This window comes from Rhinichthys klamathensis, unplaced genomic scaffold (assembly GCF_029890125.1).
Source record: "Rhinichthys klamathensis goyatoka isolate OS25496 unplaced genomic scaffold, OSU_Roscu_1.1 h1tg000051l_1, whole genome shotgun sequence".
Lineage (NCBI taxonomy): Eukaryota > Metazoa > Chordata > Actinopteri > Cypriniformes > Leuciscidae > Rhinichthys > Rhinichthys klamathensis.
In genome coordinates, this window is record NW_026606597.1 from 555529 (window position 1) to 582439 (window position 26911).

Consider the following 26911-nt stretch of genomic DNA (forward strand, 5'->3'; position numbering starts at 1 on the left):
CCCTGGGTTAAGAACCAATGTTTCCTCCATATAATTAAGGCACGAAGGCACCCCCGCGTGACCTTGATCATACGAAGTGGGTTTCCCCTCGGGGAGAACCCTCTGGTCCTTAGCCACCACTGTAAAGGTCTCATGTACAGCAGGCCAAAAGGTATCACGTTGGACGCTGCCGCCAAGAGACCCAACAGTCTCTCGAACTGTTTCACAGTGCGTGACTGGCCTAGCTTTAGCTCTTTGGTGGCTGTCAGGATAGCAGCTACACGAACGGGCGATAGAGTGGCCCGCATCGTCACTGAATCCCATACCACACCAAGGAAAGTGGTTCTCTGTACTGGAGAAAGAACACTCTTCTTGGCATTGAGCCTCAACCCCAACATCTGCATATGAGCGAGAACGACACCTCGGTGCCGAACCGCCAACTGCTCTGATTCCGCCAGAATCAGCCAGTCGTCGATGTAGTTCAGAATACGTATGCCCTGAAGCCTGAGAGGGGCTAGAGCTGCATCCACGCATTTCGTGAACGTGCGGGGTGATAAAGCTAGACCGAAAGGAAGAACCCGATATTGGTATTCTTTGCCCCCGAAAGAAAACCTTAGGAACTTCCTGTGCTGAGGGAGGATGGAGATATGGAAGTAAGCGTCCTTCAGATCTATCGTGACAAACCAGTCCTCGGATCTGATTTGAGTCACGATCTGTTTGAGTGTCAGCATCTTGAACTTGAGTTTCTGTACTGAACGATTCAACAGACGAAGATCTAAAATGGGACGCAACCCCCCATCCTTTTTTGGAACAATGAAATAACGGCTGTAAAAACCCGACTCTCTGTCGGGTAAGTACACCTGTTCTATAGCTTCCTTTGCTAACAGGGCCTTTACCTCTTGCTCCATTACCAGAGCCTGCTCGGGATGCACCACTGTGGGCAGCACCCCGTTGTAACGAGGAGGACGAGAACCAAACTGGATTCTGTATCCTTTCTCTACAATCTGCAGGACCCAATGAGAAATATTCGGCAGAAGCTTCCACGCTGCCAGAAAATTTACTAAGGGAACCAGCCTCTCGAGGCTGGTCTCTGGTGTAATCGAGACAGCCAATTCCGGAGCCTGAAACATAATGGCAGGAACTACCTGAACTGGCCGCTCTAAGGCCCCCCTCAGAGGGTGCGAAACCGATGCTGTGCCGCAGCATAGCATCAGCGACTCGCTGGAGACCGCTGCGCCCTGAAGCACCGAGGGTGGCAGGGTTGGCAGAACGGGCTCGTGAGGACCCCGAAATGGAACGGGCACCGTATAATGAGGTGTACACCGCTCTATTTCGGTCGGGGCTGTCCTCACAGGCCTGATGCATGAACATCAGGACCTTTTTTTTTTTTTTTGAGCCGAAGTCTTCTTCGCCTGAAGAGCGGTCCTCAGATCCGGCTTCGACTTAGAAGACTTCGGCTGAGAGGGCAACACTCTCTTTCTGATGCACACGATATGATGAGCTTGATGGCTGGGGCTGCTCACGCCCAGCAGCCCCAGGGGGCTGGACACGGCGAGGGATCAATTTTTTGAAAGCGTCCGCTTGCTTTTTTGATTCCTGAAATCTCTCGACGACCGTGTGGACTGCGTCACCAAAGAGACCAGAAGGTTCAAGCGGAGCATCTAACAAAAAAGCACGATCTTTTTCTTTAATCTCCGAAAGATTCAACCATAAATGTCTCTCAGTAGCTACCAAAGCTGCCATAGACCGCCCAATTGCTCTGGCGGTCTCTTTAGTAGCCCTGAGAGAAAGATCGGCAGCCCGACGAAGTTCTCGAATATCGTCATGACTAACTCCCTCACTATTATCCAGATCCCCCAGCAGGTCAGCTTGATAAGCCTGAAGCACTGCCATAGTATGCAGACATGCTCCAGCTTGACCTGCTGCCGTATAAGCTTTGCCCACTAACACCGACGTGGCTTTGAGCGGTCTAGTGGGCAAAGCCGAGGCTTTCAGAGACGATGCGGGACCAGGGGAAAGATAGCTGGCTAAATTCTGTTCCGCCTGGGGCATCGCCTCAGAACCATACTCTTTCAGCCCTCTAATTCTTGAATAAATATTAACTTGAGGGCTGAAAAGTCGTGATGAGTATGGCTTATTCCATGATTTAGAAATCTCATTGTGAAGATCAGGAAAAAATGGAAGCCCTCGTGGTGGAGATGAAGCAGTAGAAGATAAAAAGCGCTCATCTAATTTACTCTTAGGACGAGCGCCCCTATTATCAGATGGCCATTCAATCTTTAATTTATCTACAGCCCACGACATAACATCCACCAGCTCATCATATGCTGGGGAAATAAATTGTGAATCTCTTTCCCCCATGTGTGTGCTTTCACTCTCCAAACTCATAGCATCGACCTCCTCGGAGGAAGAGCAATGAAGTAATGGAGGGCTCTCTCCCCGGGCGGAAGAAACCGCAGAGCGTGCTTCCGACACCGGGGGGGGGAGCGCTGGATCTTTCGGGTAAGGAAGGAGAAAGAGCCCTCGGACCCGTCTCCAACCCCTCCGAAAGATCCTTTTGCGATCCCCAGGAATGCATTCTCCGCGCTGCCTCGGCAGACGCGTGTCCTGATCCCTGCGGATCGCGAGCCTGCCCACTCTCTTTATCAAAGAGTGACAGGCGAGAGCGGAGCATGCGAAGCGGTAGCATCTCACAATGCTGGCACTCAGCCCCCTCGAAGGCTGAGACCGCATGCTCCACTCCCAAACAAATGACACAAAGCTCGTGTGTGTCCCCACCCGTTAAATAACGCGGGCAGGGAGAACTACACTGTTTGTACACTTGATTAGTTTCCATCCTTTTCCGCAACAGACAACAGTAAATAGACAGAGACAAAATGACACAGATCGCTTGCTGAGACACAGAAGCTAATGCCGCGTTTCACCGGATGTGCTCTTATGCCTTCCTGGTCATGACGTCACCCGCCCGTGACGCTCATTCTTTCCATTGGACTAGTTGACATTGATGCTCAGACGCATTCACGCTGGGGGCGTTCCCAAAGCGTCGATGACGCATCGCGAGTTCCCTCGAAAGGGAAGTGGTGTTTACTCATTCTAATGTTTTGTTGAAAATGCATATACCTCTTTTAAAAACATATCTTTGTCATTTTATTTTTAACTCTGCTGTGTATTTAATCTTGTGATGCATGGAAACTGTAACATGTTTGAGAGAGTGCAGGTGTCTGCTTTCTCAGGCTGTGGAAAAACCCTCTCTGTCTCTTTTTGTGAAAACACTGTTCTCTCTCCCATTTCCTCTCTCCTATCTGTTGGTCTTGAAGGTATTTGCCAGAGTTTTTTAGCTTGATCAGTTTGCCTGCATTACAGAAAACACGTGGCTCACATTCATCCAAAAGTGAAACCTAGTATTTCCAACATGTTTGTTAATGAGCATTTAACTAATGGAAACAGGAAAATCAGTTTAAAGAGCCACATAGGGTTTGTACTGTGTGTTCTCCTTCTCTGTGCAACTTTCCATATCCCCTACCCCCAAACACACATAAACACACACTCTCAACATACACTTTCTTTCTTCTGGAATGCAGAATATCTGTTATGCTTAATTGGAGATATTATTGGAGATATTATTGCAACTCTATGTGCTAAAGGGAGGAGTTTAATATGTGTGGTCCTGCTTAGGGTTTGAAAAATGTGAAATTCCCAGTGAGTCATGTTAAGTATTTCCTGAACATTTATAGGGCTGGTTACAGATGTGACTAACTGTGTGTGTTATGTGTGTGTATGTCTTGCGTGTAAATGTGAATATAGCTTAAACAGTAGTACAAATAACACCCCAGGCTGGATTGCCTGATTTTGAACAACTAGACTATTTGGCAAATTGGCACAAGTTTCCAAAATGATTTTTGTGTCAGTTATGTTAAGCATCACCAGCTTTGTGTCAATTTTATTACTATTTCATGTATGAATCTCAAAGTTTTTTTCAAAAATAGTTTCCTTTATCTCAATAAATGATTATATTAACATGAGAATATGTGAAATAGTGGTTTAGCCTTAAAGGGCCTAAATACCTAAATCAAAATCAAAGAATGAACTGGTGTGATGTCATTTCGAACAAAATCAGGCCAAAATGAAGTTCGTTGCGTGTAGGGATGCACCGGTCCTGATTTTTCATGGTCGATTACGATTGCCATTTTTTTACAAGCTAATGGGCCGATTACAATATTTTTTTCTTCAAATGTATTTGTTTGTTTATTTGCTCTACTTCAGGCCAAACTGGCCTTAAAATATATGTAGCTAGCCATTTTAAAATTATCCAAACTACACATATGTTGCATGATCCGTTGTTTTTTATTTAAATTAGATAGAATTGAAAGATTTAAAGCAAAAACAGAATGATTTGACTTTAGCTTTGTGAAATTACATACCTGCGCGATACAAACACGGCAGACAAGCTGAATGAAAATGCAAATTCACCTAGTGACAGGTTGCACTTATGAAACAGCAGCGACATAACATTTCCTTGGTTCCTTACCACTGTAAACAAAGCAGCACCACGCTTATAAACACTACTTTAATAGGAATTATACGGAGGTAAGAGGAAAAAAATGCTATTGAAACTTTTCTGAAGACAGTCAGTTCCCTTCAGAGATACATTCATATAAACTCCAATTCAAGAATTATATTTTCTTCCAATATTTTAAGCATCGTTAACAGTGAGCTTGCTGTGCCTGGTACAGTATTGGCTCTGTTGGTGCTTCTGTGCTCATTTTGGCAAATTATTGCAAATCAGTTTGTGTGCAAGTCTAATACAAAAATGGGGCAAAATTAGAATTTTTTATTTTAATTTTTTTAACAAAAAAACAGTTTAAGGCCCGGTCGATCAGTTCATCTTGCCAGAGCAAACTTTCTGAAAAAGTTCACTTTGACTGGTAAACACCTTTGAACAACCATTGGTTGCTGACAGTATATTACTGCTCAGGTATTTCAAACTTAATTTCACCCCTAGGCAAAAAAGCGAAAAAGGCCTTAACCTTTTGACCATCAAGGTCCAGCGCTTCAGTGGTATACAGCCACTATTATAAAAGCTCAGCGGGTGGCCTGCCTGATTTCTGGGAACAGCTGAGGGCTTGACTGGACGATCACACATGGCTCAGGCACGATGGGAGTGGCAGTGGTTATAGGGGGTCGGGGGGTGGCCATTAAGGCGAGAGGTGAAACTCAGATTTGTGGCATCCAAGCACATGGTAACCTAATAAAGGAAAAAACAGAACAGCTTATTTCTGTAAGTTAGCAGATCTGAATGCAAAGCCAGAGAACCAGCAAATATGCATTTGGCAGAATTAGAGATTTAAGGGAATGATGCAATACAAGTGATGAATGACAGAATGCGTTTTGGATCCCAAGCTGAAACAGAATGAGTATACTGTGATCTTTTGTCTGTCTGGAAAGTGCAAATATGCCATGTAAGGAGCTGCAGATGAAACATTACAGCTCTCAACATCTTAATGTGAGGAAATGGCCTGCAGCCAGAATCTCTATACACCCTGCCTTGCTCTTTATGGAGTGTAATGTGAGAGAACACAACTAGAGCTCAAGTCCATCAGAGAAAGAGCATTGGACGGCTCCAGGTGAGGAAGCTTTTTGTTCTGAATAGAATAAAGGATTGTACTTGCTTTAATAGTCTCTTTAAAAGTCATCACTTCGTCTCATGGCTACAAAATAGAATGCGATTAAAAAATAAGCACTCATAAATATTAAATAGTAAGTAAATTATTAATTTCCATAAATCATTGTTGTGATATTTACTAATACATTATGTTCTAGAAACGGCATCAGGATGTGATATACTGTAGCTGAACACAAACTCAAATGACTAAAAATATCCAAGACTCATCATTGTTTTTGTTGTACACAGATTTGAAATGCTTTTCCTTCACTTAACTTTACTTGAGCAATTCCCATCAGCCATTTGTGTAATCTCATGGTGGTGTGTGGTCAGCTCAGCCATTCCATGAAAATGCCTGCTGCTGAGTGTGAGGGGAATGGAGCTGGCCCGGGTGACTCAATTATTCCATATTGGCAAGGGAGGGATGTATCCATAGCAACAAAATTAGATGAGTGGCTGCTGCTGTACTTAAACAACACAGTTTGAATAAGACTGGATTCACGACTCAAACAAATATGACTTTAGTGCCAGTGCATCTTCTTGCTGTCTTAGCTCTTGTTCACAAAATTGCCAACTAATCATAGAGTTCAGCAATAAGAATTTGTCTGCTGTCCCAGATAGTCAGGTTCACTATATATTTTTGTGGGAATTTTGGGGGTATTTGCTAAACTATACATTTTTGGAAAGGTTATTGTATAAGGAGTCGGAAAATCAATGTTTGCATTTGCCCAGATGTCTATGTGGCGGCCATATTGGATTTTTTTTAAATGGCCGCTGTAAAACTTTAATTTGTAATATCTCGGCTTCTGAATAAGCTGGAATGTTGATTTTAACTGATAAACCCACATTTTCAGGGTCAGGGAATCCAATGGTGCTAGTTAAAAAGCTACAAGACGTTACCACATTAACCCAAAGATGCATAAATGGGTCAAAAATGACCCGGTGTGGTTGTTTTCTTGCAACATCATTGTAATGAAAAGTTGTTCGCATTTAATTTTCCATGTTCCTTAAAAACAATGTTTTTTTTTTATCATCCCATTGAAATACATCCACAATATGGGTAAAAAAAACTACACATCACAAGCAGTTGGTCAGATAACTCAGAGTTCCTTTTATTGAAGAGTTTAAAATTAGCTAATTGTAAAACGTGGATGTTCTGGAACTATCGACATGCACATTTAGACCACAGTATGATTAAGCAACCTTTTAATTATACAGTTTCTATACATCATCATAATCATCATCGCTTTCATACATCACGGCTTTGGAATCGTCATCGTTCTGGCACTGGCTGCTGCACTGACACATGTCAGTACAGGCTAAGTCCTTAGCTCTGCAGGAGCACCTCCCAGAAGAGCAGTCAGATTTACACTTGCATTGAACCAACTCAAGGATGGCCTTTGGGGCTGGGAGGACCTCCGTGGTCACTGGTTTGAGCATGCCATCTGAGTGTTTGAAGTATCCGTTTTGCAGAGGATCCAGCGGTGGATCCTGCAGAGCAATGGCTGCCTGTGCCCATACTCTTGTTTGGACATGGACTCTCAAGATGTGCTGCTTCAGAGTTCCAAGTGTTGGAGGGAGCTTGTCACTTTCTGCCCTATGTTTGCAGAAGAGATGCCATCGCAGTTGAGGGATTGCCTTGATGTTGATCCCCTTGGGTGAGTAAGCTGCACAAGGATTCCAGGGCTGACAGCATTCCTTCTGTCACATCTGCTTCATCCAAAAGCATATGCAGAGCTTTGACAATATCTTCATCTGCTTTGAGGTAGACCTGCAGCCAGGTTGCCTTGCCTATGCGGGAGAACCTTCCTGTGTTGTCAGCCCCAGTGAATGCATGGAAGGCTGGCAAAGCCTTTGCTCTTTCTTTACCTAGAGCTCGCCACAGTGGTTCAATCTGCACAACACTAGAGGCCATACAAATGGACGTGTTCTTCAACATGAGATCATAATTTGCTGTGATGAGCACTAAAACATCTGTATCTGGTGAGAAAAACACCAACTGTGCTTCATGTGGGTTTCTCTGTGAAGCCAGCACAGCCTGGTGGATCAGCAGTGTGTCTGCTTCTTCGTGGTTGTTTTCTTCAAAGACAAGGTCTTTGTTGCTCCTAGTGAGCCCTAGGGATGGGACGAAATATCGTTTGACGAAATATCGCGATACAAAACGTGACGAAACGCATCGAGGTCGAAAAAAATGGATCGCGAAATAAAGATAGATGGCACTGCTGCATGATTTGCGTAGTATATAAATAATTTAGTGTATTATATGTGTGTGTGTATGTATATGGGGCAGACATACAGTCTATGGTGGCAGGCTGGCAGCACCATCTGCTGATCAAGCAGGGTAAAACTAAATGAAAAAAAATGTATATCCGGGGAACGGTGCGGTACGTCATCACGTCAAGACAGCGCATGTTGCAACAACAACACTGCAGTCTACAGCGAGCTAACAAATATTAGCATCAGTACCAACTGCCTTGCCCCTAAACAGCCGACCATGGAGTCAAATGTATATATATACCGTAAAACTTCAAATAATAGCCCGGGCTTTTATTTTCCCAAATCGTCGAACTGCACCGGCTTGTATTTGAGACAGGCGTCTATATGAGACCGGCCTTTATAATTAAGTGTTGAGATGTTGTTCATTGAGTCTAAGTAAGCCTAGCCCTAGAGTCTCTAAAGGGCTAAAGGACCGTGAAACTGCGGTCTTCCGACCTTTTACTATCGTGTCAATTGATTTGGATTAATATGCGCGAGGGAGAGAGAGCAAGACAGCGCTCGTTTTGTTTGAAGACGTGAGAGTGCGCGCGCGCGGCCGGGGCGCTCTCTCTCTCTCTCTCTCTCTCTGCTCGTTATGCGCCCTGTCATTGTCAAGCGCAGCAGTCAATTCATTCTACATCACTCGCCGATCAAAAAAGGCTTTGGCGGGACACACATTTGCTTTGGCGGCCAAAGCAAATGAATAAGTTGTTGTTATCCCATCCCTAGCCCTGAAGGATCCTATCCCATCCCGTCCCATCCCTAGCCCTGAAGCAGATGTGATGATCAGCTTGGAGGATCCCTTGTTGTACTCCAGAGTTTTGGCAGCAAGATATTCAGTCAGATCACTCTTAGTTTTGTCATGGGAGAGGAACCTGCTCAATGGGATGTGTTTGATGCTGGTGTCATCTCTGACTTGATACTGAATAGAAGCTTTTCCTTGTCTTCGTTTATCTCTAGTTGCACTCTTCAGATAATCTGCCCTATATGTGTCAAGCACGAGCATGATTTCATCATAATCTCGTGTTAGTTGCATCAGTCTGTCATTTAAGCAGCCACTCAGATCCTTGACTGTCAATACAGTCGCTGTTTTTTGCTCAGCTTCTGCACAAGCACCATACCGTCCACCAGTGCTATCTTCCGACTTGGCTGATCAGTAGATGTGAGGTCTGTGAGTCCTGTATGCATTACATCTTGGTGAGTAGAACTTCCAACTTCAGGCAGCTGATGGTCTTCATGGGGCATGTCTTCTTTTGTCAGCTTCTCAAGTAGATGGATTAACTTGGACTTGTCATTGCATGGCAGAATTGTTCCATCAGGAGCGAACAGTGCTCTTGGTGTCAGAGTGAATTCATAGTTTCCTATGGCCTCTTTCTGGTTGATGTCTCGATTTGACCTAGCAAGTACCATCAGCCTTGCAAACAGGTCCTTGGTCTCCTTCAGATCCACAGTATTGTCTCTGAGTTTCACTGTAATCTTCTTGTTCCCAGACAGGAACATCTTGTTGTTCTCTTTCTTCACAGGGGCCCAGAGGCTGACATCTCCATTGATACGCTCTGACACATAGTCTTCATACAACTTCTGGCCAGTGACATCAGCATTCAAGATCTGTTGTACATACTCATCTGGGATGTAGGCTTGCGTGATCACATTGTGCAGGTTGTCACCTTCATTGGTAAAGGGGTTTCCATGGCTGAGTATGGCTGTCTTGATCTTGTCGATTGTATCATGTGCCCTCTTGACTGCATTTGGCCCAAGCTCATGATGCTCTGTGATTCTGTCAGCTTCCATGTCAAACTGACTCTTGAACTCTTTTGACATACGAGAAAGTTCTGGTGTGACCATGAAAAATCTCTGTCTGGCATTGGCATTGTTGGAGATGCCAATGATCCCAGAGCTAATCTTCATTAGCTTGTTCAGGTGTTCGCATGCATGGTCTGCCTCAACAGACACAAAGGGAATGACACTCTTGGTGACTGATATATTGCCTGCTCAAGGTGATTGGTCCTCAAGTCATGCATGTCTGTAAAACAATGTTCTTAAGGGATGACACTTCTGATATAGCAAGTCTGAGGAAGAGCCATTGGCTCGAAAAATCACTGCAAATAAAATCTTTCAACAGGAACTTTTCTACTTTGTTTGTGGATCACACTCAGCACGCATTCTAGTAGGTTAGCAATGTACATGTCTTTGTAATGAAAAGTTATTTCATATTCCAGCTGTTCTTCAAAAAATAAAGATTTTTTATATCACTCATTAAAACATGTAATATTTATTGTGGGAATGATTACAAAGATATTGCAAGAAAACAACCACACAGGGTAATTGTTTACTTACTTATGCATCTATGGCTTAATGTGGTAACATCTTGTAGCTTTTTAACTAGCACCATTGGATTCCTTGACCCTTACAGTGTGGGTTTATCAGTAAAAATCAACATTCCAGTTTATTCAGAAGTCGAGATATTACAATTTTAAATTTTACGGCGGCCATTTTTAAACTTCAATATGACATCTGAGCAAATGCAAACATTGATTTTCTGACTCCTTATACAATAACCTTTCCAAAAAAGTATAGTTTAGCAAATCCCCAAAAAATTCCCACAAAGGTTAAAATCAGAATATAACGAACCTGACTAAGACCTGTTTCTGATCACTAATGGAGTACTACACAAGTGAAGTACACTATCATTCAAAAGATTGGGGTCAGTAAGATAACTTTTGTTTTTAACTTTCTATTCATCATAGAATCCTGAAAATGTTATAGTTTCCACAACAAATATTAAACAGCACAACTGTTTTCAACATTGAAAAATAAAAAATGTTTCTTGAGCAACAAATCATCATATTAGAATAGATTACATTGTAAAGTATATTAAAACAATAAAGTAATTTAAGTAATAGAGTACATAAAGTAAAAAAAATTCAATTATAATAATATCTCACAATATTACTGTTTTTACTGTAAACATTTACTTTAAATGTTTCAGATTGTACATTTTTTTAAATGAATCGAGATCAAATATTTTTGATGTAAAAAAATCTTGATAACATTATAAATGGACTTCAGAGAACATTATAAAATTGAAGGAAAAAAAAAAGGTTCATGACTGCTATAAGAGTGGGTAAAAGTTCCAATACAATACAATTTTATTTGTATAGCACATTTAAAAACAACTGACGTTGACCAAAGTGCTTAACAAGGCCAAAAGACATAGAATACAAGTACAATGTAGAGACACACACATCAAGATATATTAAAAGCTATTGAAAAGAAATGAGTTTTCAAAGAAGATTTAAAAATTGACAGAGTTTGGGCAGATCTGATGTGAGCCAGTAAGCTATTCCATAGCCTAGGTCCGAAGGCTGCAAAGGCGCGGTCACCCCTATTTTTTAGTCTGGTTCGAGGGACAGATAGTAAGTTAGAGTCCCCCGATCTGAGTGATCTTGACTGTGTGATTGGGGGAAGTAATTCAGATAGATACTGTGGAGACTGGTTCTGTAATGACTTAAAAACAAATAAGAGAACTTTAAAATCAATTCTGAATTTAACCGGTAGCCAGTGAAGCGAGATCAGCACTGGTGTAATGTGTTCAAATTTACGCTTCCCTTTGAGAAGGCGTGCAGCTGCATTTTGGACTAATTGTAAGCGAGTGGTGCATTTGTGAGGGGCACCAATATATAAAGAATTATAATAGTCCAATCTGGATGTTACGAATGCATGTATGGCAATTTCAAAGTGCTTAGCAGACAAGAAGGGCTTAACCCTGGCTAAAAGACGGAGGTGAAAGAAACAGGACTTATCTGCTTATCAAATTTAAGGTTGTTATCAAACCAGACCCCCAAATTCCGAACACAGGTGGTGCTATATGGTAACAACGTTTGTAGATCAAAATCATGAGTACTATCATTGGGGCCAGACAAGATAATTTCAGTTCCTCATTTGACAAGTGTGTAAAATGCAAGATCAGTTTGAAAGCATCATTGGTGACTTAAAGCAGTATGTTCAGAGGCGTCATTTACGGCTCTTCTATTTTTTTTTCTTCTTTTTTTTTTTTACTTTACAAAATTTCAGATTGAAAGTCTCAATAGTCTCAACTAAACTAATGTGTTGGGTAAACCCACACAAAGGTTTGTTATTGTATATAACACAATCTCATGTAAATTACATTTTGTTTATTGGGTAATTTTTTCCAGAAAGGATGTTTTTTGATTGATTCACCAGAGAAATTCCCACATTTTCCTTTTAGTAAAGAAAACATAATGAATGAATGAATGTCTTATTTGTTCCTCCTTTATAGTGGCCAACCCCACCCAGTAACCACAAGCTGATTGTGGCTAAAGACAAAGTATTTTTCGACCAATATCAGACACATAACAAACTATAAACTCAATGGCAATCTAATAAAAACATCCCATGGAGATCCCCAGTGAGAGCTGTCAGTCTGAAAGAAAAACTCAAGTACTCCTGCATGAATTACACAAAGAAACCTTGTTGACCAACATGACACTGAAAGTTTACTTAACATTATTTGTTGAATGTTCTCACTTGAAAAGTCTCCACCCTTTTGCATAACCTACGCGTTATAGCATACCAGTGTCAGCAGGCCTCATGAGACACTTAGCTAAAATGTTTTTTTTTTTTTTTCAGTCAATACCTAGAATTCATTTATATTTAGTTACCACAAATGGCTTCTTGTTCCTATGATCGCAATCACTTTGAAAATCCATCAGCACTCAGCATTAGCTTTGCAGCTCATAATCTTGAGTCATTTGTACCACAGAACTGATGTGGATTTATGCTCTTATCCACTGAAAGCCTATTCAAGTGTACAAATTAATTTCAGGAGTTTTACTGGTTGCCAGGTTGAAGCAGTGTTGATGAGAAAAATAAACAATCATCAGACATTACTGAGATGCATCTTAAGCAATCCTGCTACTTCTAGTAATGGGCTATATGCACGCATAACTTCCGCGTTTGACGCAAGGATGCTCTTGCGTTTCCGGTTGGGGAGATTTAAAGCGGAGGAAAACCGAGGAAAACGCGATTATGGCAGAGTCTTCAAAATTTACTGTCCTCTCTCGTCTTTGAAACGAAACTTTAATATGTTTAGATGTAATTTTATATATAGTTATGTTTATTTAATATAATAAACACAGAAGCATAATCAAAATGAGGGGTGTCTGTTTTGTCTGTTTTTGTGACTAACGTTTCTTTAGTATAGCAATAGAGTATAAAAACCAATATAAATTTTCGGTATAGCATTGGACTCTGCGATCGGCGGAAGTAATCCAGCATCCTTAGACCTTCACCGGAAATACCGCTGTGCATAGAGCCCATTGTAATGTAATAATAATTATTATTATTTATTATTATTATTAATTGTAATGTAATATTAGCTCATTTCATTTTAGTGTTAATAATGTAACTTGTTTTTTATTTTGCACAGTGTACAAATATTATTAGCATGAAAATCACTATATCACATTTGAATAAATGGAAAAACATAATACATTAATGTTAGTTTTTTTTCTTCTTCTTCAAAAGCAGTCAGTATGTTGTATACTTCCTTGGAATGCAAAACTAATGCAATTTGTTCCGGTATGCTCTTGCTTAACAGACGGCTGCAGACATGCATTTGTATACTTATCCCCAGTTCTTTTCGGGCTTACAGGCCAAAAATGTATTTCAAATGAGTATTGTTTTGCTTTTCCATAACGAATGGCTTAATTTGCTGTATTTTAAAGGTCAAACTGTGTTTCTTAGCTGACCAAACATTACACTTCCTTCTGAGGAAGTGACCTTGAAGTATTGTGACATGGCCTTTTGTGTTTTTCATTGTTTTCTGCCTTCGATTTCTCTAGTTTCTTCAAATTTGAATGGCACATCTTAAGAGTCCAGTTTGGGCTGTTAATTCCTGGCTTGCTAAAACAAAGTTTGTTTTTTCGTCTGTGAAAGAAAAGTACTATCCCAGATTTTTCCGACTCTCTCTTTTCTCTACCACTGTACAACTTACTTTCATAGTTCGTTGATACCATACTATCAAATATAGAAAATCAGTGTCTTAGAATAAGCTTTTGGGAACCAAGATGAAGAGTGAGTGTGTGAATCTTGAAATCAGTCAGAGATGAGATTGGGAACACAAAGGTCTTGATATCACATCTTTGAGACTGAGTGAATGGTGATGTTTGAGACTGAGGAAAACAGGAAAAGGAAGTCGTTATTCTTAGATAATCAACACTTCCAGAATAACACTAGCTACTGCCTACACCTTAAAAAGTGCTAATATGCAGTTGTTTCCTCAAGGACCTATTTACACTTAATGATTTTTACACTATAAAAAATAAACCGTGATCTTTACGTTAAAAAACCGGCAGCTGTGGTTGCTAGAACTTTACCGTCAAAAATAAGGTAGCAACGTTATTGGTTTTACAGACTTAACTTAAAATTTACAGTAATAAACCATATTTCAGTATCTGATATAATATTAATTTACCGACCTATTGAAGTATTAACATCTGTTTTGTACCATTGTAATACACTGATAACCAACAATCATCACAGCAGTGATGAGTCACATGATCAATCAAAGCTCATCGCAAGCAGCTCTTCCACAAGTAGTTAATACTAATATAGCACAAACATTAAACACCATCATGGTAACACACATGGAGTTTTAAAAATGCAATAAACATTCATTTAACAACATTACATGTAACATAAAACCCAAATGTACATAACTGATTAGAATAAAACTAAAGCTATGAAGAAACATAGTTATTTCAACAAAAATACTTCAAATGTGAAGTGTCACGCAGGGAATTGTGGGAATATAAATTTAACGGTATTTTACAGTAAAATGATATTAAATGTACCATTAGATCTATCACAGTATTTATCGTATATAGTAAGGAAACTTTGTTAACCAATTAACAGTTTTCACTGTAGCATTTTTACAGTCTTTTACCGTTAAAATCACGATCATTTTGATGTATCACTACTTGATGTATTTAAGTTGATTCAGTAATATTGAATAATATTTGTTTTTCCTGACACAAAAAAAAAGTGAAATGTTGTACTTTTGTTGAAATGTAGGCTAGATGATAAATTGCACAAATAGAGAAAGAGCCTGGTGTCTGTGCTTAGTGTGGTAACATCTAAATTATTGATTTTATTCAAGTCAAAAATGTTATTTAACATCACTAAATCAACCGGAATATATTAGGCTAAACCAAAAAAAAAATGTAAGGCTTAGGTGAGGTAGAAACAGCTGCAGGTGTTGTGAACTTTTTCTTCTAAAGTATAGGAAACTCAGAAGCGAAAACTAGGAGACTTGGTTGTATCTTCAGCAGGATTCTTTATTGAGAAACACGAGCTGTTGGTAGCTGCAGTCAAGTCTAGTCTGAGGGAATCTTACATTGTAGTTTATATTCATTTCAAGGGGGTGGGAGTGGGATTACATAGTGGTGGCATGTAAATGAAGTACAGGAGTCAGCCCATTTCCCCAGTCCTGATCTCATCAGCATAACAGTCTCATTCGCATATCTTGATGATAATCCAATCAGCCTAACTATTCAACGACTGAGCCAGGGGCTCCCAGAGCCATTAAAGACAAAGAGTCTCAGTAATCTGATTCATTTAAATTGCAATAGAGAGAACAGGACTGGCAGGACTCTCATGCTTAACAGGTGATATCATCGTCATCATAACCTTAAAATGTAAAACACAATGTACATAACTTTCTCAGTTTATATTCTATTTTATTGGAACCTAAATTATTTAATACATTTGTAATACAACACAGGTTACCATGTTGCTTTATTATGCAGACACAAGAAAGCAAATCAAATGTGCATATGTTTGGACTTTCAAAAAATGTTGTGCGTTTAAAGGACACAAGTTACAGAAAACAGTCTCTAGAGAAAAAAACGAAAGGAAAAATCTGCTCACACATCCCAGCACCCCTCCTCCACTACAGCTCCGCCTGTTGTCTGAGAACATGCCACCCCTCTCTCTCTCTCTCTCTCTCTCTCTCTCTCTCTCTCTCTCTCTCTCTCTCTCTCTCTCTCTCTCTCTCTCTCTCTCTCTGCAGCTTTCCACTCCCCATTACTTCCATTGTGGTTCAACTCTGAACTCTGGCATCATCTGTTTGTGCTTAAAGTTTGCAGCGTGTGCACTGACTTTCCTATTCCTTTTTCTCCCTTAAGGTGCAGTCACATTAGCGAAATTTCAGCGAAATTTGTGGGCCAAAAAAGTCAATTGTATCTTGTCAATAGTGTGCCGATGAATGAAGCACAGCTCACACAAAAGTCACTTTCAAACCAAGCAGATATCTGTTCAACATGGCAAATCTGTCCTACCAACTTGGATCCCTTGCAGAATCTGCATTGAGAAATGTTGTGCTCTCACACTATATTCCTGATTGTGTGAATTTCTGCAAGATTTTGCTGGCAAAAAAAGGTCCATTTTATCTTGGCAAAATTTTAGCCATGTATGAAGCACAGAAGTCAATTACAAACCAAGCAGCTGGTTAATGCGGTGAATCCGCTTGACAAACTTGAAACCGTAGCCAAATCTGTGTTTGGAAATTTTCCGCTCTCACGTGAAATTCCGTGGATTCCTGTTGAAATTACTGTATTTTAACCGCACTTTTACCCCAGTCCACTCCTTCACCTCCTTTCCTTACTACCTTTGTCTCATTCTTCTCATAATTATTTTGTCCACCATCTTCCTTAATCCTTATCCTGTTCTTCTCCATCATATTTTCCTGTTTTTTCTTTCTTTTTTTGCGTGCTCATTTCCTTGTGCTCTCTCTCTCTCTCTCTCTCTCTCTCTCTCTCTCTCTCTCTCTCTCTCTCTCTCTCTCTCTCTCTCTCTCTCTCTCTCTCTCTCTCTCTCTCTCTCTCATTCTCTTTTTGTTTCTCTCCTTCACTTCCCTGTCTTTCACTGGCCGAGAGCCAGGCGTCTGCTCTTAGAATTAACGAAAATTGCAGCTGCATTTGGCAACTTTCTTTGCGCTCACACATGAATTCAGACGCTCTTCAGAGACTCACGTAGACTCAGACAGAGACAGACAGCAGAGTCAGTGCCTCAATCCAGGAGGTTGGGGGTCTCTTCATTGTATTGTGTCGTAAGACATTCCTTACTGGAAGCACCTGCAACTAAGCAAATGCATAGAATATCCTTACATTCTTCTCACATCAGTTATTTTTGGACTGTACAAGAAATTCTGGTAAAGTAATTACGCTCTTTACAGCTAGTCAGTAGTGCAGTAGACTTGGTAATTGGAGATGGACATCCAAAGACATCCGAATCAAAATAGAAAGAGGGTTGTTTAAAGAGAAAGTGAAAGTGTTACAGGGAGAGTTGGAGTGTATTGTGCAGCTGTTCAGTATGCTTGTCACATCATAGCGCTCCACTCAGACCTGTCACGCTGAGAAATGGCCTGGTGGCGATTCCGTTAGCTTCGTACCCACTGCAATTAAGTAAATGGAACCAGGACTCAGTCAGTCCCCTCCCGGGCCACCCAACATTGCATTGATTTTATATATTTTTTATTCTCTTGCAAGGGAATGGGCACAGTTGCTAAATGCGGGAGATTTAGACATTTTAAAAACTTAATTTAATTATGTTCTGGAGATTCAGTTTGTGTTACCAGCAGCATTAGAGCTAGAAGTGCCCTGGGCGTGTCTGTATGGCTGGAGGATGAGAGAGAGGGAGGGCTGGCAGGACAGAATCAACTGAATTTGAATAAGACCTTCAAGTTACAGGCCCGACTCTCTAACCATTAGGCCACAACTGCCCACATAAGTTCACATAACTTAATTTTTTCAATTTTAAATGAAGTTTATTTACTTAGTAATTTTAAGGCAATGGATTTCATCGCTTTTTTTAAAGTTATGTCAGCTGATCACTTTTTACAGTGTACACAGAGAAAGAAATAGTGTGCCGAATGTCCCTGCACGAAGTGATTGACAAGATAGAATCGAGTAAACCTGACAAAATTTCAGATTTTGACCAGATTACCAAGGACATTTTTTTTTCCTGTGGATCCAAGTTACTTTTGATTTTATGCAGACTTTGAGCTATTTCTGCTTAATCTGTTAAAGTTGCATTTGTCATTGGAACCCTGATGTATTGATTCAGTAATATTAAATCATTTTTTTCTGACTTAAAATCAGTCCATTTAGATGATACAATGTAAAGCACATTTTTATAAAATTTTTGCTGACACAAAAATAGCTTTTGTTGAAATATAGGCTTAGAAATAATAAAATGTATGATTGAAGTATGCATTGTAACAAAAATAAAGGGTGTTGTTTGGACTTTTTTTTTAGCAAAAAACTGCTTGATTTTGGGTTGGGAATTCAGGAGAAGTTCATGTAGAAGTAAGAATGTGTGCTCCACCTCTGCATGAAGTGATTGACAAGATAGAATCAGTCAAACAAAACAGTTTCCAGAACAGTTCACTCAATTGGATTCTTGTTGTTTTGTTTACGTATGCATTTTTTATTGTTGAAGAGAAGAAATAATAGCTAATGATGTTAATAACAAACAAAAATAAACAAGAGCAAACCAAGGTTATTTTCGTAAACGAAAACTGAAACTAAGACTAAAACTACTGGTCAAAAAACATTTTCGTAAACTGAAATAAAATAGTAATTTCTAAAGCGAAACGAAACTAACAACAGTTACTGAAAAACGAAATAATACTGAAATAAAATAATCATATAATTAGCATAAATAAAAAATCGTTTTCGTAATTAATAAGCTCTCAATCTGTACCGGAAAAATCACATTTTTCCACATTGGGCTGCGTTAGGCCTACTTTATTTTTCAATGTAAACACGCGACTGTTGCGATCGCGTCTTTTGCGGCGTCTCGCACATGACACGGCGTTCTAAAACACGGCACTCAAGTTAAAATAAGTTCAACTTTTAAAAAGACACGTCTTGAGACCTTCTGCTTTTCCCCCATTCCACTGCCCGCGTCTCGTGTTTTTCAAAGCAAACCAGCAAGTGAACCACAGCCTTAGAAGCCAAAATGGCCATGAGAATTTCCATCATGTCTCATTAAATGCAAATACAGCTGTACCTTAATTCAAGGTAAGATAACCATCTCATGTGAAACTTAAAGGGATACTCCACTTTTTTGGGAAATAGGCTCATTTTACAACTCCCCCAGAGTTATACTGTTGAGTTTTACCGTTTTTGAATCCATTCAGCCGATCTCCGGTTCTGGCGGTACCACTTTTAGCATAGCTTAGCATACATCATTGAAGTGTACAAGACCATTAGCATTTCAAAAAAAAAAAATGACCAAAGAGTTTCGATATTTTTCCTATTTAAAACTCGACTCTTCTGTAGTTACATCGTGGACTAAGACCGACGGAAAATGTAAAGTTGCGATTTTCTAGGCTGATATGGCTAGGAACTATACTCTCATTCCTGCGTAATAATCAAGAAACTTCACTGCCGTACCATGAGAGCAGCAGGCGTAATGATATGACGCAGCGCCTGAAAATAGGCCACCTTCCGTCAACACAACGGAACTATTTTCAGGCGCTGCGTCATATCATTACGCCTGCTGCTCTCATGGTACGGCAGTGAAGTTTCTTGATTATTACGCAGGAATGAGAGTATAGTTCCTAGCCATATCAGCCTAGACAATCGCAACTTTACATTTTCTGTCGGTCTTAGTGCACAATGTAAATACAGAAGAGTCAAGTTTTAAATAGGAAAAATATCGAAACTCTTTGGTCATTTTTTTTTTTGAGAAATGCTAATGGTTTTGTCCACTTCAATGATGTATGCTAAGCTATGCTAAAAGTGGTACGGCCAGAAACGGAGATCGGCTGAATGGATTCAAAAACGGTAAAACTCAACAGTTTAACTCTGGGGGAGTTGTAAAATGAGCCTATTTCCCAAAAAAGTGGAGTATCCCTTTAATGATAAACAAGATACCACACTTCAGAAAAAAAAACGCATGTCTAGCCCACAGATGGACATACTTTTCAGAACAGAAGTAAACTTAGGGTGTACTCACACTAGCCAGTTTGAACCGTGCCCGAGTGCGTTTGACCACCAAAGCGCGGTTCGTTTGACTAGTGTGAGTGCTCCGAACCGTGCCCGGGCGCGGCTCGATTAGCCGGCCCTGGCCCGCTTGGAAGAGGTGGGCCAGAGCACGGTTCAGTTGGACTCGGGCGCGGTTCGCATGCAGTGTGAGCGCTAACCGTGCTGGAGCACGGAACAGGCACGGCTTGCTCGGTCTCTGCGCATGAAACTTTAATACGCGCATTGAAAAGAACAGTGGGGGCGTGAACGCGCTATTTATATCGCGGTAACGTTATTCCAGTGCGCGCGCGTGCACTGTGTTGGGCCATATCCCAAAGTACGAGGCTTACTTTCACTTAAAGTCGGCACAGCCGCTCTTCTTGTTTATCCCGAAACCGTCGCACCATAATGACGTAAGCGTGCTCCGGCACGAATGCTGAAACCCTATGTCAGAGTTGCGACACTCCCATAGACCGCCATAGGAACTTTGGAATGCGGAAGTAACGCGTGTCGTGGAGCAGCCAATAGTTCCAAACACTGATAGTTCCCCCATTGAACCCCATTCATTTTCAGTGCTTCCGAAGTACGTTCGCTGGTAAATGAATGAAATTACTGTATTTTTTTACTTTTACACACATTAGCCGACCTCTCGTGAATCTAGTCTGTAGTTATATTTTATGTAGCCAGTTTTAGTAAATGTTTATTGGAAGATAATAGGTTAATTGCAGCGATAGCTTACGTGACCAACACTTCACTAACGTTAGCTAACTGGTAAGTGGTAACCTGATGTATAATATATAATATTTTTAATAATATTTTATATATATATATATATATATATAGCCTATATATATTATATACATACACACACACACACACACACACACAATTCATTTATTTAAATGGGTTAGGGCTATGCATGTGCTTATATGTATTTAGGAACATAGTTAATTCACTCATTAACTATCTCTCCGGTTTAATTTTATGAAGAATATTTTTCGGTTGAATATTTACCGAACATTGCTGTATATAGTCGTTGCTTTCTACGTTATGGGAGCAGTCTATTCCCTCCTAAATCATTCATTTGTACATGCACAGCGTAATTATTTATATTTTATGTTGGTTGGAATTCTGAACGGACCGCAGACCTCTTTGCGTGATCACGAAGCGGAATTTATAAGCAAGATCACGGGAATCAATAGCCTAATACAGCCCAGTTGTGCTAAAATAAATATCATGAGACGTCCATCATCAGATGAATGACATGGAAAAGTTAAGTTAGAGCCGCTAAAGCCAGTGCTATTACTACCCATGCGAACATGAACACTAGCGTTTCCCTCCAAAAATATAGCCTAAAACTTATCTAAGTTGTCACCCTGCCTCTCCAAATGCAAAACTGACATTAACAAAACGCAATAACAGCTTAAAAAGTACTTGGGTGTGTGTTTTATTTTATATTTACCGTTTAATAATGCAATCGCTGCTGTCTGTCCATATAAGAACATGACAGGCCGCGTACATTTTGGAACTATTGGAGCTTACATGAACCACGTGACAGCCGTCGCGGCGACATCTGAGAGTGTCGCAACTCTTTCTCTCTATGGCTCTGCCCTATGTGAGTGCAGGCCAGAGGGGGAGTGGGGAGGGGGGACAATCGTACTCGGGCCCGGTTCATGGCAACCGTGCCTAGTGTGAGTACACCCTAAATGTCTGGTCTGAATAGAACACATGAATATGAGTAGCCTATGATATTAAAATATAGCTACAATAGACAAAAAGCATAAATGGATCAATACAAGAATAATATTTGAAAGGATCCATCATAGAAATAACCATAAAAGAATAATTATGATAATATACACATTTTTTTTCCCTGAAATGAAACGTCTAACTCAAAGTTTTCTGTTAACTCTGCTAAACTGTAATTACTAAAACTGAAACTAAATATATAAAAACTAAATAGAAATGTGTTCACAAAATAAAAACCAAACTAAAATTAACAAAACCATTAATGAAACTAACTCAAACTAAACTGAAATTTGAAAATGCTATTAAAATAAAAACTATAATAACCTTGCAACAAACAAAACATTTAAATATCAATGGTAAATGAACAAGAAAAAAAACAGAATCTAACTTGCAAGAGGAGGGGAGAGGTATTACAAAAGAGGAAAATACAGTTGCAAGATAATTCATGCTCACTCATTATTCTGCATGCTGAGTCACAACGATTTCAGTTTGTGTGTGGCTGATTGTTTCTTAAGAGAGAGTTTTCTGTTCTATTTCTCTCTTTCTCTGTCCCTCTATGCTCTGCCATGTGAACATCCATGCAAACACTGCTGCTGCGCCCCAAGGCCTACTGGGGTTGCTATGGTTACAGCAGTTATCACTGAGCCTGTGTTACTAACCGATGTAAACACTGGAAAAAAGAGTTCTTTCTTTCTGAGAAAGCTGTTGAATGTTTAACTCCACAGCTCTCTTTTTATTATTATTTTTTTCCTTCTTGCAGTGCACGTCATGTTACATAAGAACCCTGATTTGCTATTAACTGAAGGCTTTTTTTTTATATGTGAATGAGGGAATGGAAACAAAAAGTTAATTTGGGCCTCTTAGTATGACTTCCAAATGTCCTGCAGTTTTCCTTCTGCTTAAAGTAAACTTACCACCCTATCAAAGTGAACACACAGTGTCTCCTGCTGGTCACGAAGAAGTAATGCACCCTCGATATATAAACTATTTTGATTGGATGACTTTTCAAATCTAGTTTGTCTGTTCAGATTAATTAAGCATCTAACCAACTGAGCTTCATGGCTCCCTCTGTGATCTCAGTTTTTTGTTTAAGGATAGTAGATATTCCTTTAGGATAACACGCATGCTTTTCGTTTTGTAGGTGTCTACATCCTGATTGCTGTTGGCGCTGTGATGATGTTTGTTGGATTCCTTGGTTGTTATGGAGCCATACAGGAATCCCAGTGTCTTCTCGGAACAGTGAGTAACTAATCCTGTGACCACTCAGCAAATTCCTCAAATCACATGATGCCCAACAATAACTGGAAGTATATATTAATAGAATGTACTGTAAAACCCCACTTTAAAAAAAATGAGAGCAACACTGTTTGCGTTTTTTTTTTTTTTTTTTTTTACAAGTATTCACTGAACTTGTTATGGTGCCATCACTTTGTCATTATTTTAACAATTGCTGACCGTTTAACACTACTGTTAGTAAGTTTGGGGTCTTGCACTGTACTGAGAACAGACTCTTGCCCATATGCAGTACACATCCTTTTTTGTTTCTCTCCAACAGTTCTTTGCCTGCCTGGTAATTCTGTTTGCCTGTGAGGTTGCTGCTGGAATCTGGGGATTCATGCACAAAGACCAGGTTGGTTTCATATGTCAAGCTGACACATCTACATCTGTTTACATATTTTTGTAATTATATCTTCTTCTTTTTCCTTTCAGATCTCCAAAGAGATGATTAGTTTCTATGACACTGTGTATGACAGAGGCAATGCATTTTCAATCGGACAAACTGAAAAACAGCAGGCTGCCGCTACTGTCTTGAAGGTGTTTCACGAGACTGTAAGTAGTCCTCGTGTACTGAGGAGCACAACAATAATCAAGCTAACACAGACTCAACTCAAACCAGATAATGTTGTAAAGACGCATCTCTAATCAGTGTCATCTCTGGCTTTCAGCTTCACTGCTGTGGCAAAGGAAACTCATTGCTAGATTTTGCTGAAAAGTGGCTCACAGACATCTGTCCTGTAGATTTGAAACTTAAGGCTGTAGTAAGTGCCCCCCCCCCCCCCCTCCCCAGTAAACCCTTGAGATGAAGAATTCTCATCCAAATCATCTCTTATAGCATGACAAAAACCCGTTTTCTCCGTTTTTCAGAGCTGTCACTCCAAGATCAAAGAGCTATTCTCAGAGAAGATCTACCTGATTGGCATCGCTGCCCTGGTTGTTGCTGTAATCATGGTGAGCGATTCTTGAGTGTGTTTCTATAGGGGCCTGTGTGTCAAGTTACAGTCTACTATCTTTTGATGTTACTTGCATCACATTTTACCTTTATTGTGCCCTTTTTCCTTTCTAGATCTTCGAGATGATCTTCAGCATGGTGCTCTGCTGCGGTATCAGGAACAGCCCTGTTTACTGAAACACAGGGGCAAGATATGTCCTTTAAAAACATCAGCCAAAAAAAAAATCATTTTGTTTTATATCTACCATCTCCTATTTTGTTTTGTATCTACCATCGTTTTATAATATAGTCACTCTGTCCTGGTCCTAAAGTCTCAGAACAATTTTTGTGCATTTTTGTTTAAATACGGCAGTGGAACCACCAACAACTAGTTTGCTATTGTTTACGCTGTAGTTGGCGATGACTAGTTCCGATCTGTAGCTTTAGCAGTAGACTTATAAACACACACACACACACAACACAGTACATTATCAAATGAAGGATGGATACATTTATTTGCTTGTAGTTTTATTTTGTGTGTTAACTGTTCTGCTATTGCTATCGGTTACTATCATTCTTTTCGTATGTACATGTATAAACTGTATATATTTGCAGCCCTGTATGGCTGAATAAGCATGAATCTCGTATTGAACACTCCTGTCCATCTTCTTCTCTGAGACTGCTGCTTCTATGTACACGTTTCTTCCTGAGAAACCACTAAATAAACAGTGTTAGCTAGGTGAGAGAAAGTCAGAATACAGTGCTTATTGGAGGTGAGAATGCAAAGATTGAAAAATGTTTAAAGACCCGGATATACTTCGTTTTCCGCGTTCAGCTCCTTCTAGCGCACAGTTGAGCGAGAAAGTACACTCTATTGACCGTGCGCGTGCACTACCAGGTTGACCTTTATCTAGCGCTCAAATCACTCGTGCAGACACAATAATCGGGCTACATGTGCCACGCGGACAGGGGAAGTATACTTAACATTACAGAGTTGACGAGCACTACGTTTGCTTCTTACACTATGCCATTCAGTAGAGCTCAGTCGGTGCAAACAGAGCTTAAATGTATATTCCGGATTCAGTAGAAATTAATATCAGTAGACAGCACTTTTCCAAATTAACTGTACCTCATTTTCTTCAAAAACAGCTACAATCTGGTTTACAGCAAAGTACTTGCATGAATGGGGCCGAATCGCAAAAATGTTATATAGTATATTCAATCGTATAGCCTCAAGACGCAAATAACATGCATGCTGACATGATTTTAATGTGAAAACCTTTTTTTTTCTGTGTAAAGTTGTATCCAATTTTACAACTTAGTTGCCATGAGAAATTAAATCTAAAACCTTAAAATGACCATAAAAAAAAACAACTACTTTTAAACTTTTTAACAGAAACATTAGTGCTTTTATAAAAGTACACAAGCTTCACATTTCTCCAGAAATGTGCCCCTTTCACTTCCATTTTAAGTGTCTCGCCGCAGCCAGAATTAGTTTGTGGCAACAACATGCCACAAATGCTGTCTGTTGAGCTTAACCTGTGAATTGTATTGAACCTGTAATATTCCTTTAATGGCAGAAAGGGCGCTGATCTATGATCATTGTATTTCCTGTATGTGGAATCACATGGACGAAAGAGCTGATCCTAGATCGGCGTTTTGCTGTAGAAAGCTGTAAACACAGAGCTCCTGATGCCCACTAAAATCTACTATCTTTTTATGTTCTATAAGACTAATATAGTGCAATGTGTTTTCCCATACAAGGAGTTGGACCCATTAAGGATTACTGCCCCAGTCAAGTTCTGCCTCTCTTTACAGTAATCACAGCCATGGAGAGGATCATACATTACATACCTAACAGCCTTAATGAATAAATGAAACCCCCTAACCCTTTATCACTTTATCAAAATGTGATAGACCAGAAACATGACGATAAAGTTCCTATAATAAGTGGAGTTCTGCGACCTGACCAAGACAGCACACCACTCACTAACAGATTTTATTCACAAACAACCAGAGTCCCGACTGTGAGTGTGAGCAGGAGAAATCTCGCAAAATCTCACGGTCAAACGTGGTAATCGGGACTTTAATTTAATTACTTTAATAATCGGGACTTTACCTAGGATTGTCGGAAGGGACAAATTGGCTCCAAATTAGGCCCGGTTATCTTGTGGGTGCCTATAATGTGTAATATCACTCAACTTTGTGTGAATGTACATGTATGCTATATGTTGACAGTGAATTCAGATGGACAGGCTTGAATGGTTATAGAATGGACAAGCTCTCTTCACTGCCACCTCTATCACAGATGTAGTTGCTGTAATACCGTGCCACTTTCACTAGGTGGCGCAAAGATGTTTCACTTTTACTGGTGATTACACACCCTTACTATGCCTGTGTACATGTCTATCGTGCACTTATTCTTCTAGACCGCACTAATACGAAGCGCCCCCCTACCTGATGTGATGTATAAATGCCATCAGATTTGTGATTTAGGCTACTTCATACATTATGCAACCCTGTCCTGTTAACACATATTGCCTATGCTGATATGCTTAAAAAGTGTCTTGTACAGCTATATAGTATACTAATGACCATGTAAAGACAATGTATGCCTTTAATTGTGTTATCTTTTTCCTGGTACTTGTCAAAAAAAGAGAGAGAACCTCAGCATTGATTTCAGTTGAAGCATGTAAGAAATTTAGGGGGTCCTGACAGGTCGAGCATGATCTTCTAACTATTACATATATGAAGGTGAAACAGTTGTTTATGCAAATAACTGCTGTAGTTAAAACACATCAAGGTATTTGAACACTATCAAATATAACCTTTGTGTTGTAAGGATCTCATACTTATTTGATACCCAAATTGACAGCTGTCGCTCAAATCTCTACCCTGATGCACCAATTGTAGATTTTGGTCTGGTTTTGTTGCCCAAATATTCAGGAATTAAATGTATTTTACATGTCTTTTATTTTGTTCTTGTGTCTTCATTTTTGCCTT

General features: G+C 39.9%; 1 protein-coding gene across 1 annotated transcript in view; it reads left to right on the forward strand.

Annotated features, from left to right (window-relative positions):
* cd81a (CD81 molecule a) overlaps nt 1-24257 on the forward strand; it is a 44271-nt gene extending 20014 nt beyond the window's left edge. Inside the window, exons 3-8 of the mRNA XM_056247958.1 lie at nt 22841-22938; nt 23255-23329; nt 23410-23529; nt 23646-23738; nt 23845-23928; nt 24044-24257. Of these exons, the coding sequence (XP_056103933.1) occupies nt 22841-22938; nt 23255-23329; nt 23410-23529; nt 23646-23738; nt 23845-23928; nt 24044-24106 (533 nt within the window). The 3' untranslated portion in view covers nt 24107-24257. The remainder of the gene's footprint in view (nt 1-22840; nt 22939-23254; nt 23330-23409; nt 23530-23645; nt 23739-23844; nt 23929-24043) is intronic.
* Nucleotides 24258-26911: the final 2654 nt, after the last annotated feature.